The sequence below is a fragment of the Giraffa tippelskirchi genome, chromosome 8 (genome assembly GCF_054371585.1).
Source record: "Giraffa tippelskirchi isolate mGirTip1 chromosome 8, T2T-mGirTip1v1.2.pri, whole genome shotgun sequence".
NCBI lineage: Eukaryota > Metazoa > Chordata > Mammalia > Artiodactyla > Giraffidae > Giraffa > Giraffa tippelskirchi.
Genome location: NC_137282.1, coordinates 95,593,525 through 95,607,665, shown reverse-complemented (window position 1 = coordinate 95,607,665; position 14,141 = coordinate 95,593,525). Strand labels below are relative to the sequence as shown.

Genomic DNA, 14,141 nt, shown 5'->3' with positions numbered 1-14,141 from the left:
TGTTGTCTGACCTTTCGACAGAGTAGTACTTATTTCATTTCAAACTCTCTTGCTTTACTACAGTTATTCGTTAAAATGAAATCAAATAAGAAATAACATTAAGAAGTTTCTGCTAACATCTCAGTTTTAAAATGGCAGTCATAAAACTCTGATATTACAAGTCTGAATATGGTCACCAATAATATAAGTGGCCTTCCAGTAACTAGAAGGGAGGAGGAGGGACTTTTTGAGGTTCTGGTCATGTTCTGATTCTTGATATAGATGCAAGTTATGTGGCTGTGTTAAGTTTGTGAACATTTTTCAAACTGTACTCTTATAGTATGCTCATTTTTCTGAATATATATTATCCTTAAGTAATATTTACCATCTGACCTGTCTCTTGAGAAACCTGTATGCAGGTCAGGAAGCAACAGTTATAACTGGACATGGAACAACAGACTGGTTCCAAATAGGAAAAGGAGTATGTCAAGGCTGTATATTGTCACCCTGCTTATTTAACTTATATGCAGAGTACATCATGAGAAACGCTGGGCTGGAAGAAACACAAGCTGGAATCAAGATTGCCAGGAGAAATATCAATAACCTCAGCTATGCAGATGACACCACCCTTATGGCAGAAAGTGAAGAAGAACTAAAGAGCCTCTTGATGAAAGTGAAAGAGGAGAGTGAAAAATTTGGCTTAAAGCTCAATGTTCAGAAAACTAAAATCATGGCATCTGGTCCCTTCACTTCATGGGAACTAGATGGGGAAACAGTGTCAGACTTTATTTTTTGGGGCTCCAAAATCACTGCTGATGGTGATTGCAGCCATGAAATTAAAAGACGCGTACTCCTTGGAAGGAAGGTTATGGCCAACCTAGATAGCATATTTAAAAGCAGAGACATTACTTTGCCAACAAAAGTCCATCTAGTCAAGGCTATGGTTTTTCCAGTAGTCATGTATGGATGTGAGAGTCGGACGGTGAAGAAAGCTGAGCACTGCAGAATTGATGCTTTTGAACTGTGGTGTTGGAGAAGACTCTTGAGAGTCCCTTGGACTGCAAGGAGATCCAGTCAATCCATCCTAAAGGAGATCAATCCTGGGTGTTCATTGGAAGGACTGATGTTGAAGCTGAAACTCCAATACTTTGGCCACCTCATGCGAAGAGTTGACTCACTGGAAAAGACCCTAATGCTGGGTGGGATTGGGGGCAGGAGGAGAAGGGGACAACAGAGGATGAGATGGCTGGATGGCATCATCGACTCGATGGACATGGGTTTGGGTAGACTCCGGGAGTTGGTGATGGACAGAGAGGCCTGGCGTGCTGCAATTCATGGGGTCACAAAGAGTCGGGCACGACTGAGCGACTGAAATGAACTGAACTGGACTAAGTAATATTTTAAGTGTTTAAGCCATTTTGAGTTGATCTTTGTGTGTGGTGTGAAGATGTGTTCTAACTTCATTGATTTGCATGTAGCTGTTCAACTTTACTGTCTGAGCCACTACATAAGCCCAGACTTTCCCAGCACCTCTTGCTAAAGAGATAGTCTCATCTTCATTGTATTAATATATTCTGGCCTCCTTTGCCAAAGATTAATTGACTGTAGGTGTGTGGGTTTATTTCTGGGCTCTCTACTCTGTTCCAGTGATCCGTATGTCTGTTTTTATGCCAATACCATGCTGTTTTCATTACAGTAGCTTTGTACTCAGTAGCATTTTTGAAATGGAGACGTAATGGTGCTGTTTTGTTGCCATAAAATGAATTTTTCCTGTTTTCTAGCTTATAAATTTACTTATAACTTGATTTAAGTTCATATTTCATTACAAACTTCTTTTATTAAGTGGATTACAATGTGCCTTCAATAGCTTCATTTTGAAACATATATTGAATTAATTACTTTTAATTCTTTTCAGTGAATTAAATGCTATTAGATTCCAAAGATTTTAACACATACAGCAATACTGTCTCCAGGTCTTTGAGCTGATGTTTAATTTTTTTAATTTTCCAAGGTATTTTATGCTAATAACAAAAAAAATAAAACTAGGGGACTGAACCTGGTAAAAGCAGAACCAAAAACTTAGAAGGAGGGAAACTTTTAAAAGAATAAGATCATTCTTCTTGGGCATTTGGAAGAGAAGAAAAAGATACTCAAAAATGATGTTCCTGGTTTTTCCAGAGAATAATGAAACAAGGTTCTGCAATAGTGTTTGGATAGAGCTGCCAGTTCAGGGAACTAGGAAATAACGCTAACAAGGTGTCATGGCTGAAGGTCAAGGGAATTAAAGATACTAGTGAGAGTGCAACTAAAATGGTTGAAAAAAGGATTCTCAGAGTTTAGGAAGATAAGAGAAGGTGGGAAGTAACTGATAAACTATGAGAAAGAAGATTGGAGGTCACACTAAGGACAAATGACAGACTCAGTGGGAGTAAGTAAGAGAGGCAGAAGGTGGGTGGCTGTGGGTAGAGAGGGAAACTCACAATCCAAAATTTTGCAGGTAGTGTACTTTCATCTGATGACTGGCTTCAAGGTGTGGCTACAAGTGTGGGTTCCTGATATAGAGTGAAATTGAAGATGACTGAAAAAAAGAAAGATGAGAAATTGTGAGGTCAAGGTGCTAATGAGTCATTATTGGGGATGCTGAAATCATTGGGTCGATGAAGGACTTGGGGATAGTTCAAGGCTGACACGGAGTTCCAGAAACACAGTTGGGCACAGGCAAGGAAGTGGATGGCCAACCTGGGCAGGGCCAGATTTATGCAAATAGCAAGGCAGGCAGTTGGTCTTTGAAATTTATCGCCTTTGTTTGTTCTATAGCATTATCCCTTAGTTTTGTTCATTTACTCTCAAGTAGCCTCCAAGTTCTCATGTTGTCCTCTCACTGTACAGGTTCCCCCTCTGCTTCTGATACATCTAAAATCCTGAATAAGTCTCAAAGCACAAATGGAAAGTTCTCAATTGTTATATCACTTTTCCCCACTTTCCTTTGCATTTTACAGGGTATTCTAATGACAAATCCTCATCCTGAAAGTGGTTGTTTCAGGACCAGTACCTTACAGAGGTATTTGCAAAGTCATGTAATTCCAGCCCAGGGGAGATGAGCTCTTGCTGTCCTGAAAAATCTTTCTCCAATATTGATTTATTGTTTTAGCCAAGGACTTTAACCATTCCCAGGGCTTCCACGATGGCTTGGCAGTAAAGAATTCTCCTGCAATGCAGGAGATGCAGTTTGACCCCTGGGTCAGGAAGATCCCACGGAGGAGGAAATGGCAACCCACTCCAGTATTCTTGCCTGGAAAACTCCATGGACAGAAGAGCCTGGCTGCCCGGGGTTGCAAAGAGTCAGACACGATGGAGTGAAGTGCACAAATTAACCATTCCCCACAAAATGTGAGTTTTTTATGGGTTAGTGTTAGCCAATGCAAAGATATCCACAAAAGAACTAACTCAGTTCTTCGCTTTCCTGACTAGTGTACAATACAGACTAGTGTGCTGTGAGACATTGATTCCCTCTATCTACTTCTAGGCCAGAGAAGTATTGTCATTTTCAGTATACACTGCAATACAAACAAAAAGGTTGAGGAAGCACTTTCATAGTAGACATTCAAGAAAGATAACAGCAGATGTTTACTGAGCATCTACTGTGTGCCAAACATTTCATGTATTTTAGTTCATTTAACCTTGGTAGCAATTCTGTTAGGTTGGTACTGTCAACTACAAATTGGCATTTGCCATCTATCTCTACATAGATTAAATCATTTACTGCTGCAGCTGCTGATTTTCAGCACCTCCTGAAAGGAGTTCAGGAGGTCAGAGCAGAAATGAGGCATTCTGCGCTCTGGGAAAAACTGACAGGACAGGTCTTCAGATGGTTAGATATTTTCAGGAGCTGATTTCAAGAGCCCAGTTCTTGTATCTCTTCATATCTAGAAAAGCACCAAAATCCTTCCTCGTGATGATTGCTCCTCATGACTAGCAGAAACCTGCAAAAAAAAAAAAAAAAAAAAAAAATATATATATATATATATATATATATATGCTTTAGTGCATGTACTCCCCTTTCACCAAAATCTCGGATATATGGACCTTCCCCCTACCTCTTTGGAGCAATTTCTCAGAGGTATCTGAGGTGCTGTCTCCTGCACTATTGTCTTCATTTTGCCCCAAATGAAACTTAACTTGCCACTGTCACATTTTACACTTTTTTAAAGTGACAGTACTGTTTTCTTCTCGTTTGATTGAAGAATCTGAGAAGACCTGCCCGAGTTCATAGACATGGAAGGTAGCAGCACCAGGATTCAAACCCATGCAATTTGAAAACAGAAAATACACTTAACTGGTATACATTGCCCCTAAATAAATGTCCATTAGATCTAAATGAAATTTTTAAGTTTTTTTTTTTTTTTTTGGCTGTGTTGGGTCTTTGCTGCTGCATGGGTTTTTCTCCAGTTGTGGCGAGCAGGGGCTACTCTGTAGCTCTCTAGTTGCAGTTCGCAGGCTTCTCATTATGGTGGCTTCTCTTGTTGCAGAGCACAGGCTCTAAGGTGTGCGGGCTTCAGTAGTTGCAGCACATGAGCTCAGTAGTTGTGGCTCCCCGGCTCTAGAGCACAGACTCAATAGTTGTGGCACACGGACTCAATTGCTCTGCAGTACGTGGGATGATCCCAGATCAGGATCAAACCTGTGTCTCCTGCATTGGCAGGAGAATTCTTTACCATTGACCCACCAGAGAAGCCCAAAATATTTTTTTAATTGTAATTTTTTTAATTGAATAATACTTTATTTACAATGTTGTGTTAGATCCAAGGGTATAGCAAAGTGATTCAGTTACATATACCATTTTTTCAGATTATTTTCCTTCATTGTTGCTGTTCAGTCACTAACTTGTGTCCAACTCTTTGAAACCCCATGGACAGCAGCACACCAGGCTTCCCTGTCCCCCACTATCTCCCTGAGTTTGCTCAAACTCACGTCCATTAAGTCGGTGATGCCATCCAACCATCTCATCCTCTGTCGCCCGCTCTCCTCCTGCCCTCAGTCTTTCCCAGCATGAAAGTCTTTTCCAATGAGTTGGCTCTTCGAATCATGTGGTCAAAGTATTGGAGCTTCAGCTTTAGCCCTTCCAATGAATATTCAGGACTGATTTCCTTTAGGATTGACTGGTTTGATCTGCTTGCTGTCCAAGGGACTCTCAAGAGTCTTCTCCGACACTGCAGTTTGACAACATCAGTCTGGCACTCAGCCTTCTTATAGTCTATCTCTCTCACATCCATACATGAGTACTGGAAAAACCATAGCTTTGACTAGACGGACCTTTGTTGGCGAAGTAATGTCTCTGCTTTTTAATATGCTGTCTAGGTTGGTCATAGCTTTTCTTCCAAGGAGCCAGCGTCTTTTAATTCCGTGGCTGCAGTCACCGTCCACAGTGATTTTGGACCCCAAGAAAATAAAATCTGTCACTGTTTCCACTTTTTCCCCATCTATTTGCCATGGAGTGATGAAACAAGGTGCCATGATTTTGGTTGTTTTTTTTTTCTCTCATGATCTTAGTTTTTGAATGTTGAGTTTTAAGCCAGCTTTTCCCCTCTCCTTCACCTTCATCAAGAGACTCTTTAGTTCCTCTTAACTTTCTGCCTTTAGGGTGGTATCATCTGCATATCTGAGGTTGTTGATACTGACTATAGTTCTCTGTGCTATACAGTAGGTCCTTGGTTATCTGATTTATATATAGTAGTGTGCATATAGAACTCCTAATTTATCCCCCCTCACTTAACATTTTATAAGTTTGTTTTAAAATAAATACCCCCATAAATGGCTGAGCTAGAATACAATCCAATCACTCTCTGGAGGTTAGATATAGGATGACAGGAAGCAGCAAGAACTAAACACACAATGGAGCTTTGTCTCTTTTGCAGCACAACCCCCAAGCTGGCCTGGGATTCCCTTAGCTAGACACAAAACAGGCCCACTTTCCTGTGTTTTAAAAATTATCTGATTCAACCAAGAGATCATAATTTGCCTTGTGTTTTACTGTATCTGAATGCTCAATATAATGAAGAACCTTACAATTGTTAATTTATGGGTGTAATTTGTTCAAGTCCATTAAATCATTATTGCCCTCCAATAGCCTGCTATTCTTCCACAAAAGGCGCTGGCCTTGGGTGTGTTTCTTGACACACACACACACACCCCATTTATCTTTTAAGCTTCTCATCTTACTTTGAAAAAATATATATATCAAAGTGAGCCTAAAGGTTCATTTACCAGACCACTAGCGGGAAAGAGAAAGGTTGTAATGAAATTGGTTTTTATTTGGTATTTTTGTCACAGACTGGGAGGTACAAATTGCAAGAAAAACTAGTTTCTTGGCGTGTCACCAACTCCGAGGTTCTCTGATCAATCACACCCAAACATATTTATTAACTTAAAAATATATATCATAGCAAGGTTCTTTTATGTAAGACTTGGACCGAAGCCGCCACAATCTGCGGTAATCTCACGTAGAATCATTGTCACCGAGCCCTTCACGTTCCCTGAGGAACTCCCACGCTTCCCCTGTCCCCAAGGACAGCCGGCGGTCCCTCGCGGCTCCGAAGTCCCTGGGGAAGGCACTGAACGCAGGCCAAAAGAGCCGCGGCAAGAAGTGAGGACGGACGGCACGGGTAGTACCCGGGCTTTAGTTCACGACCACGTTATTCCACGGAAAAATGGAACATTCCGCTCCTTCCGCCCGCAGAGGGGAGGTGGGGGAACCCTTCGATCTAGTCTGGGAGAGGCGACGCGGGCGCAGCCACCGGAATCCGGGACGCCAGGAACCGCGTTACGGGAATAGCAGCCGCTCGGAGTACCGCCTCCTCGCCTTCGGGCTACCGCTGAGCCAATGCCGGAGCGCGCCCGGTATCACAGGGGCCAATCAGCTTACAGAGTCCCAGTCCGGGGGCGGGGCGCCGCGGGGCGGGGTCAGGGGGCGCTTTGCCCCGCAGTGGGAGGAGGGCCGCGTGCCGCGTCTGCTGGAAGGTCCCAGGAGCTAGCTGGAGCTGGGGCGAGGAGCCGACAGGCCCGCGGAGCCGCGCGGGGAAGGCCCGGGCGCAGCTGAGCTGGGGGCCGCGGCTGCCGGCTGACGGATTCGGCCGGGCCAGGCGCCGAGTGGGACGTGCTCTGTGGAGACGCGGAGGAGCGAGTCACCGCGGCCTGAGGTGAGGAGGGGCCTTGGCCGGGTTGAAGGGCCGTGTAGCCGGAGGGTGAGGGCAGCGTCGGGGCGGCCGGGTCAGGGGACTCGAGGGGGCCATCCTCCGGGAGAGGGGCGCCCCGACAGCGCGCGCCCCAAACTTCTTGTTACCCCAGTCTGGAAATCCCCACATTCCTTTCTCTCCCTGTTCCCACATCTCCGAATTTGATCTCCACAAGTTTATCACCTAGATTTCCCAACGCTAAAAAAAGCCTCACTTACACACAAACTCACAAACACACACGACACACACACACACACACACACACACACACTCCTTCTTAAGCCTCTAGTTTCCAACGCCTGTCTTGACTATACCCCATTTTGGCTACCAAGTCCCCGTTTTCCCCCGGTCCCCCTTCTATCTCCCTTAAATTTCATTAGTCCCGCACTTGACCCTTCATTTTCATCTCGGAGATTAATTTCCTTTTCATCATTGTAACGCTTCAACATTGCTGAAGGTTACACCGTGAACTAAAATTCCTCACTAAAGCCTCTTTACATCTTTTGATTGCTTACAGAGCCAGGCCCTAATGAACCCCACATACCACTGTATCCTAAAGGCGCTGGATTTTTTTAAAATTCTATTACCCCTCCCCCAAGTTTAAAGATCATTCCAAGCAGCAGAGTTCTGTTTTTCAGTATTTTTTCGAACTGAAAAAGAAAAAAAGTCACAGCTTAAAAACAAGACCTGCCACTTTTGTTCTTTTCTTTTTTCTTCCCATTTCGGTTTAATTTGTGTAGTATTGGGCATTTCAGCGATTATACTGCTTTAAAATAATTGGTAGGATGCCAGGATGAAATTCTAAAAGATTGGAGTGTTTGGTTTGGTCAGTACTGTAAACAAACCCTTTAGACTGTGTGACTGCCAGCTTCAAGTTGGAACAACTCTTAATTTGAAATTACTGACTCAGATCATCATATGAGCTATTCGCCATTATCATAATTTCTTAAATTCATGTTAGTTCCTATTTGGAAGTATTTTTGAACTGTAAACTAGAATACTACAATTATAGAACCAACTTGCTATTAAGTTAAATGGTGCTTTCCAAATATTTCTCTTTGGGGACAATTTTGAATACTTGTTTTTAATCACAAGTGGAAGAAAAAATTACTGGATGGAGAAAGTGTCATCAAAGATAAATTTTGTGGTAGAATTTTTCCTTCATCCCAATTCTGTATTATTGACTCTACATGTTTGATTTTCTCATAGGTAATTTAGAATACACATGGCTAATTTAATACATTTTCTTATGTACTGAAAAATGTGTTCAGTTATTTATGGATTACCGTATTTTCAATTTATTTAAAATTTTTCCAAGGGAATTTACATTTCAGTTAAATGTTAGAGTGGATGTCGATTGTCCTATACCTGTGAAGTTGATGTTACAGTACACACTTTATAAAGAAGGAGACTAAAGCGCAGTGTCCCTTTGAAACCTAGATCTGTGTAATTCCAAATCCTGCACTCTCAATCAGTCATTTTGTCATGCTAACACATTTCTCATAGAGGGTCTGCTGCTACAGTTTGGTTTGGGAAGAACTCCCCAAAATTCCTCTGCAGGGAGGGTTTTTTCCTCCCAGAAGCTATTTGAGAGCAGCTTATTTTAATGGGAGTCAGAATTCCCTGGCGCTAATACATTTGCAGTTTGGCTCTTAGAGAAGCATGGAATGTTCTCCTAGTCTTCTCTATTTCTTTGATTGCAAAGACATTTTGATCAGAGTTGAAGTTTCTACTGAGCTTTATTGTTTTACATAACAAGTACTAAGCACTTAGTAGTTACTGTAGGAACTCAGAAAGGTGCATGAATTGTCCTTAGGACCTTCAAAGGGTTTACAGCAATTGGGTAGACATTTTGTGAAAAACAACAAGGATGCAAGGTAGTTTTAATTAAATGCAGAGTGATAACAGAAGATGCTATAAATATCCAGATTAGGAAGTAATCATTTATGGTTGAAATGATCAAAGAATTTACCAGAGGTCATCAACCTTAAAACCTGGGTAGGTGGTGGTTTAGTCGCTAAGTCGTGTCTGACTTTTTCGACCCTGTGGACTGTAGCTTGCCAGGCTCTTCTGTCCCTGGGATTTTCCAGGCAAGAATACTGGAGTGGGCGAAACCTGGGTAAGATTTGGATAAAGGGAAAAATGAAAGGAGCCCATTCCAAATAGAGATCTATGTGGAAAGGGTCAAAAATAATCAAGGTATAGTAATCATAGTAGTACAATGTGTGTGTAATGCTTATTTTGTGTCAGTCACTGTTTTGAACACTTTGCTTGTGTTAGTTTAATCCCCATAACCTAATAAAGTAGATCTTATTATTTTCCTTTTATAAAGAAAGAAGCTAAGGCATAGAGAGCTTAATTAACTCACCCGGTGCCACAGGGCTATTAAGTGCTGGTTGTTATTGTTCATTCGCTAAGTGTTCATTCGCTAAGTTGGTTCCGACTCTTTGCAGACTCATGAACTGCAGCACGCCAGGCTTCCCTGTCCTTCACTATCTTCCAGGGTTTGCTCAAACTTGTATCCATTGAGTCAATGATGCCATCCAACCATCTCATCCCCTGTCACCCTTTATCCTCTTGCCTTTGATCTTTCCTAGCAGCAGGGTCTTTTCCAGTGAGTCAGCTCTTCACATCAGATGGCCTAAGTTTTGGAGCTTCTGCTTCAGCATCAGTCCTTCCAATGAATATTAAGGGTTAATTTCCTTTAGGATTGACTGGTTTGATCTCCTTACTGTCCAAGAGACTCTCAAGAGTCTTCTCCAACACCACATTTTGAAAGGATCAGTTCTTCAGTGCTCAGCCTTCTTTATGGTCCACCTCTCACATCCGTACATGACTTCTGGAAAAACCACGGCTTTGACTAGCTGGACCTTTGTCGACAAAGTGATGTCTTTGCTTTTTAATACACTGCCTAGGTTTATTCATGGCTTTTCTTCCAAGGAGCAAGTGTCTTTTAATTTTATGGCTGCAGTCACTGTCTGCAGTGATTTTGGAGCCCAAGAAAATAAAATCTGTCACTGTTTCCACTTTTTCCCCATCTATTTGCCATGAAGTGATGGGACTGGATGCCATGATCTTAGTTTTTGAATGTTGAGTTTTAAGCCAGCTTTTTCACTCTCCTATTTCACCTTCATCAGGAGGCTCTTTAGTTCCTCTTCGCTTTCTGCCATTGAAGTGGTATCTTCTGAGGTATATCCAGAATTTATACCTAGACATCCTGACTTCAGAATCTGAGCTCCTAAAGATGGTATGTATACTACCTTTTCATATAGTATACTTGAGTGGCAGCTAGAATAATATGGCCATTCCAGAAGGTCTTTTAAAACCCACTCTTAATTGTCCACTGTGTGCTTCAAAGTGCTTCCCTGTTGGCTCAGTGGTAAAGAATCCACTTGCCAATGCAGGAGATGTGAGTTCAATCCCTGGGTCTCGAAGATCTGCTGGAGAAGGAAATGGCAACCCACTGTAGTCTGCTTGTCTGGGAAATCCCATGGACAGAGGAACCTGGCGGGCTGCAATCCATGGGGTTGTAAAAGAATCATACATGACTTAGCAACTAAACAACAGCAACAGTGTGCTTTAAAGTATGTTAGATTCTCAGGATATAAAAAATATAAACAAAAATTCCAATGCAAATGCTATGAATCCTGTTATGGAACTATATACAAGTGCTTTGGGAGCAAAGATGTTTATGGGAGTGGGGAGGAATTCCACAGAAGAGATGATGTTTCATCTGAGTTATAAACAGTTAGTACAAAGCAGAGTTTGGGGAAAGACATTTCTAGAGTCAAAGAATATCATTTGTGGAAGCACACTCTGAAAAAAAGTGTGTTAAAGAAAGTAGTAGTTTGCTGTGACTTGAGCTTAAAGTCTGTAAGGGTAGCTAGTAGGACATGATATAAGGAAAGAGCAAATTGTGTGGCATGGTAAAGCTAAGTAAAATGAAGAGCTTAATTATTTGCTTTGCATTTAGGAAACTACAATAATAATTTCAGCATGATCAGAGTAGAAACCAGATTAATTGCTGCTTTCTCTAGAGTTTGAGGGCAAAATCTGAGTAGAGGGTTTTGGTTTTTTTTTAAGAATAGATTTAAATATTAAAAAAGAGAAATTGGACAAGCACACTGAAACCAAATTTTCAAGTTCTTAAATAGCTAAAATATTGGGCATTATTATTCACCCTTTAAAAAACTATGAGGAAAAGAGTGACAAGTTTGAAATATGTTTAGAGATATTTCACCCATCAGTAAAAATATTCAGAATGAGTTGGAGGGAAGAAAGAAACCAGAAGCAGGAAGGCAGTTTATAAGTACTGAGGTGATCAGTGCCTAAATTAGGTTGGTCACGGTACAGGGTAGAAAAGAAAAAACAAGTAGGAAAGATTATGAAAGAAGATTGAATAAGATTTGTAACTGAGAAAAGCTAGAATGTAATGGATAGGCAAGAGACAACGATGGACCCTACTGTAGAAAATTCAAGAAGGATGTGTTTTTAGATGAGGATTCCCTGATAGCTCAGTTGGTGAAGAATCCACCTGCAATGCAGGAGACCCCAGTTTGATTCCTGAGTTGGGAAGATACCTTGGAGAAGGGATAGGCTACCCACTCCAGTATTCTTGGGCTTCCCTTGTGGCTCAGCTGGTAAAGAATCCGCCCGTAATGCAGGAGACCTGGGTTTGATCCCTGGGTTGGAAAGATCCCCTGGAGAAGGGAAAGGCTACCCACTCCAGTATTCTGGTCTGGAGAATTCCATGGACTGTATAGTTCATGGAGTCGCAAAGAGTCGGACAGGACTGAGCGACTTTCAGAAAGCACTGTGATTTTTTTTTTTAAGTGGGTGCATTTATATATTTATGTGTGTGTTGAGTATGTATTTTTAGACCTATTAAACTTATTTGAGTTACAGGCAGAATATCCAAGATGATGATATATAATTGAACTTAGAAGGAAGATCTCAGAATATTTGAAATTATTTTGTGTGAAGGTAGCAGTTGAAGTCATACATTTTCAAAGAAGTTGGTATTTTAAAAGAAGAATAGATGCCAAATACTTTTGGGTACATTCATAGCCAGAAGATAAGACCTAGCAGAGAATTCTGTGAATGATACAGTAAAGTGAATAAAGAAAAGAATTCAACCACATGATATGGTTACATAGAAACTGAGAGATATGAAAATTCAGGAAGCAGAGATGATCAATGTGAAATACTTCAGAAAGTTTGTGATGTTGTTAAAATGACTACAGTCTCTTTTTTATTCTATTATATCTTAGTGCAATTTCATGAGAAATATTAACTAATTGATATGAATAAGAGAGCTCCATCCCTTGAAATGTGGTATATTATGGATTATTGTTTTAAAGCTGAATGTATATATATACATATATCCATATATATATATCCATATCCATATATTCGTTCCTTTCAGCACAATGAATCTGTTGCCCTGTGAAAATTTTAATATTCTGCTTCTAAATTCTCATTTGCTTTTGACCCAGATTAACTAGTTTCACCATTTGCTCTAAGACAGATTGGTTTTATCATTACTTCTGAATAATGCATTTCATATTGATCTTCTCTGCAGTCTGTTTTTGTTTGGATGTTCTGTGGTATGTGTTCCCCTGTAGTAATAATTTGTAAAAGGTTCTCCAACTCTAAGGTCAAAAATATACTCTGTATTTTCTTTAGTAGTCCTACAATTTTGGTTTTGCATTTAGATCCTTAATCAATCTGGGATATATGCTCTTTATTTTTTTGCTTATGGAACCAGTTGTCCCAATGCTATTTATTGAATAGTCCTCTATTTCCCCAGTGATATCAGTAGCTTTTTTCCCCATAAAATATTAAATTCTTAAATGCACAGAGACACACACACACACATTTGTGTCTGTTTCTGGACTTTTTGTTTTATACCTGATTTAATTGTTCCTATGCCAATGCCATGTTTTAATTACTATAACTTTATAGTATGTCTTAATAGGTGTGACATCAAGTATTCTGTTTATTCTTTTTGAAAATTGGCTTCTGACTGTTCTCTAATATTTTATGTAAAATTTTAAATTGGTTTGTAACATAAACCACATTGCAAGTTAAATTAAAATTGTATTGCATTAATATATTTGTGAAGAACTGATGTGTCTATATGTGTGTATATATATTTTTTCTTTCCATGGTGTTTAGGTCTTACTAATGAACAATTTTTAGGAAAGTTTTGTAGTTTTCTCCATAAACTTCTTGCATTGCTCTGATTTTACTGTTCTTGCCTAGATATATTTTATTATTCTAAATGCTATTGTCAATAGGATTTTTGTTTTCTATTACATTTTCTAACTGGTTATTGCTGGTGTATGGGAGAGGGATTTTTTCATGATCTTTTTGTTCAACTGTTATGTTACGCTCTCAGTGGTCCTAGTAGTTTGTTAATTGACGCCCTTTGTTTTCATATCATCTGTAAGTTTTTCTTTTTCATTTTTATATCTTATGAGTTTATTATTTTTTGTTTAAGCCTGCTAGAACAGTGTTGAATAAATGATGACTCAAAGCATCTTGTTTGAAGCCTGACCTTAATAGGAATGCTTCTAATTTTTATCTTTAAATATGATGTTTACTATAGGTTTCTGATAAAGTACTGTGGCAGAAACAGCAAGAGCAGCACTGCTAACAGCTGTTACTGTTTATTGAGTATGAGGCAAATGGATTCTAAGCAGTCTGTGTGTTGACTTATTTACTCTTGACATTTCGGTAGGTGGTGGTATTATCCTCATTTTTATAGATAGGGAAAATAAAATTTAGAGCTAATAAATAACTTGCTTAAGATGTTTTACAAAAAATAGAGGATCTAGAATTTGAATACAGGCAGTCTGATTATAGAGTCCATCCTCTTATCTACTTCATCAAGATAAAGATCCTCTCTTTCAGTTTTAGTTTTCCAAT

The 14,141-nt window shown here is 40.1% G+C and overlaps 1 protein-coding gene across 35 annotated transcripts in view; it reads left to right on the top strand.

Annotated features, from left to right (window-relative positions):
• The first annotated feature begins 6,953 nt into the window (after positions 1-6,953).
• IL6ST (interleukin 6 cytokine family signal transducer) overlaps positions 6,954-14,141 on the top strand; it is a 62,359-nt gene continuing 55,171 nt past the window's right edge. For 30 of the 35 annotated variants that reach the window (XR_014061485.1, XM_081517901.1, XM_081517899.1 and 27 more), the window contains exon 1: positions 6,954-7,175. Coding sequence is in view for 4 of the 35 variants with exons in the window: in XM_081517871.1 (XP_081373997.1) it covers positions 10,456-10,458 (3 nt within the window). In the remaining 31 variants the exon portion in view is untranslated. Of the gene's footprint in view, positions 7,176-10,348; positions 10,459-14,141 lie in introns of all 35 variants that reach the window. The other 5 variants (XM_081517871.1, XM_081517867.1, XM_081517870.1 and 2 more) reach the window with 1 other exon arrangement.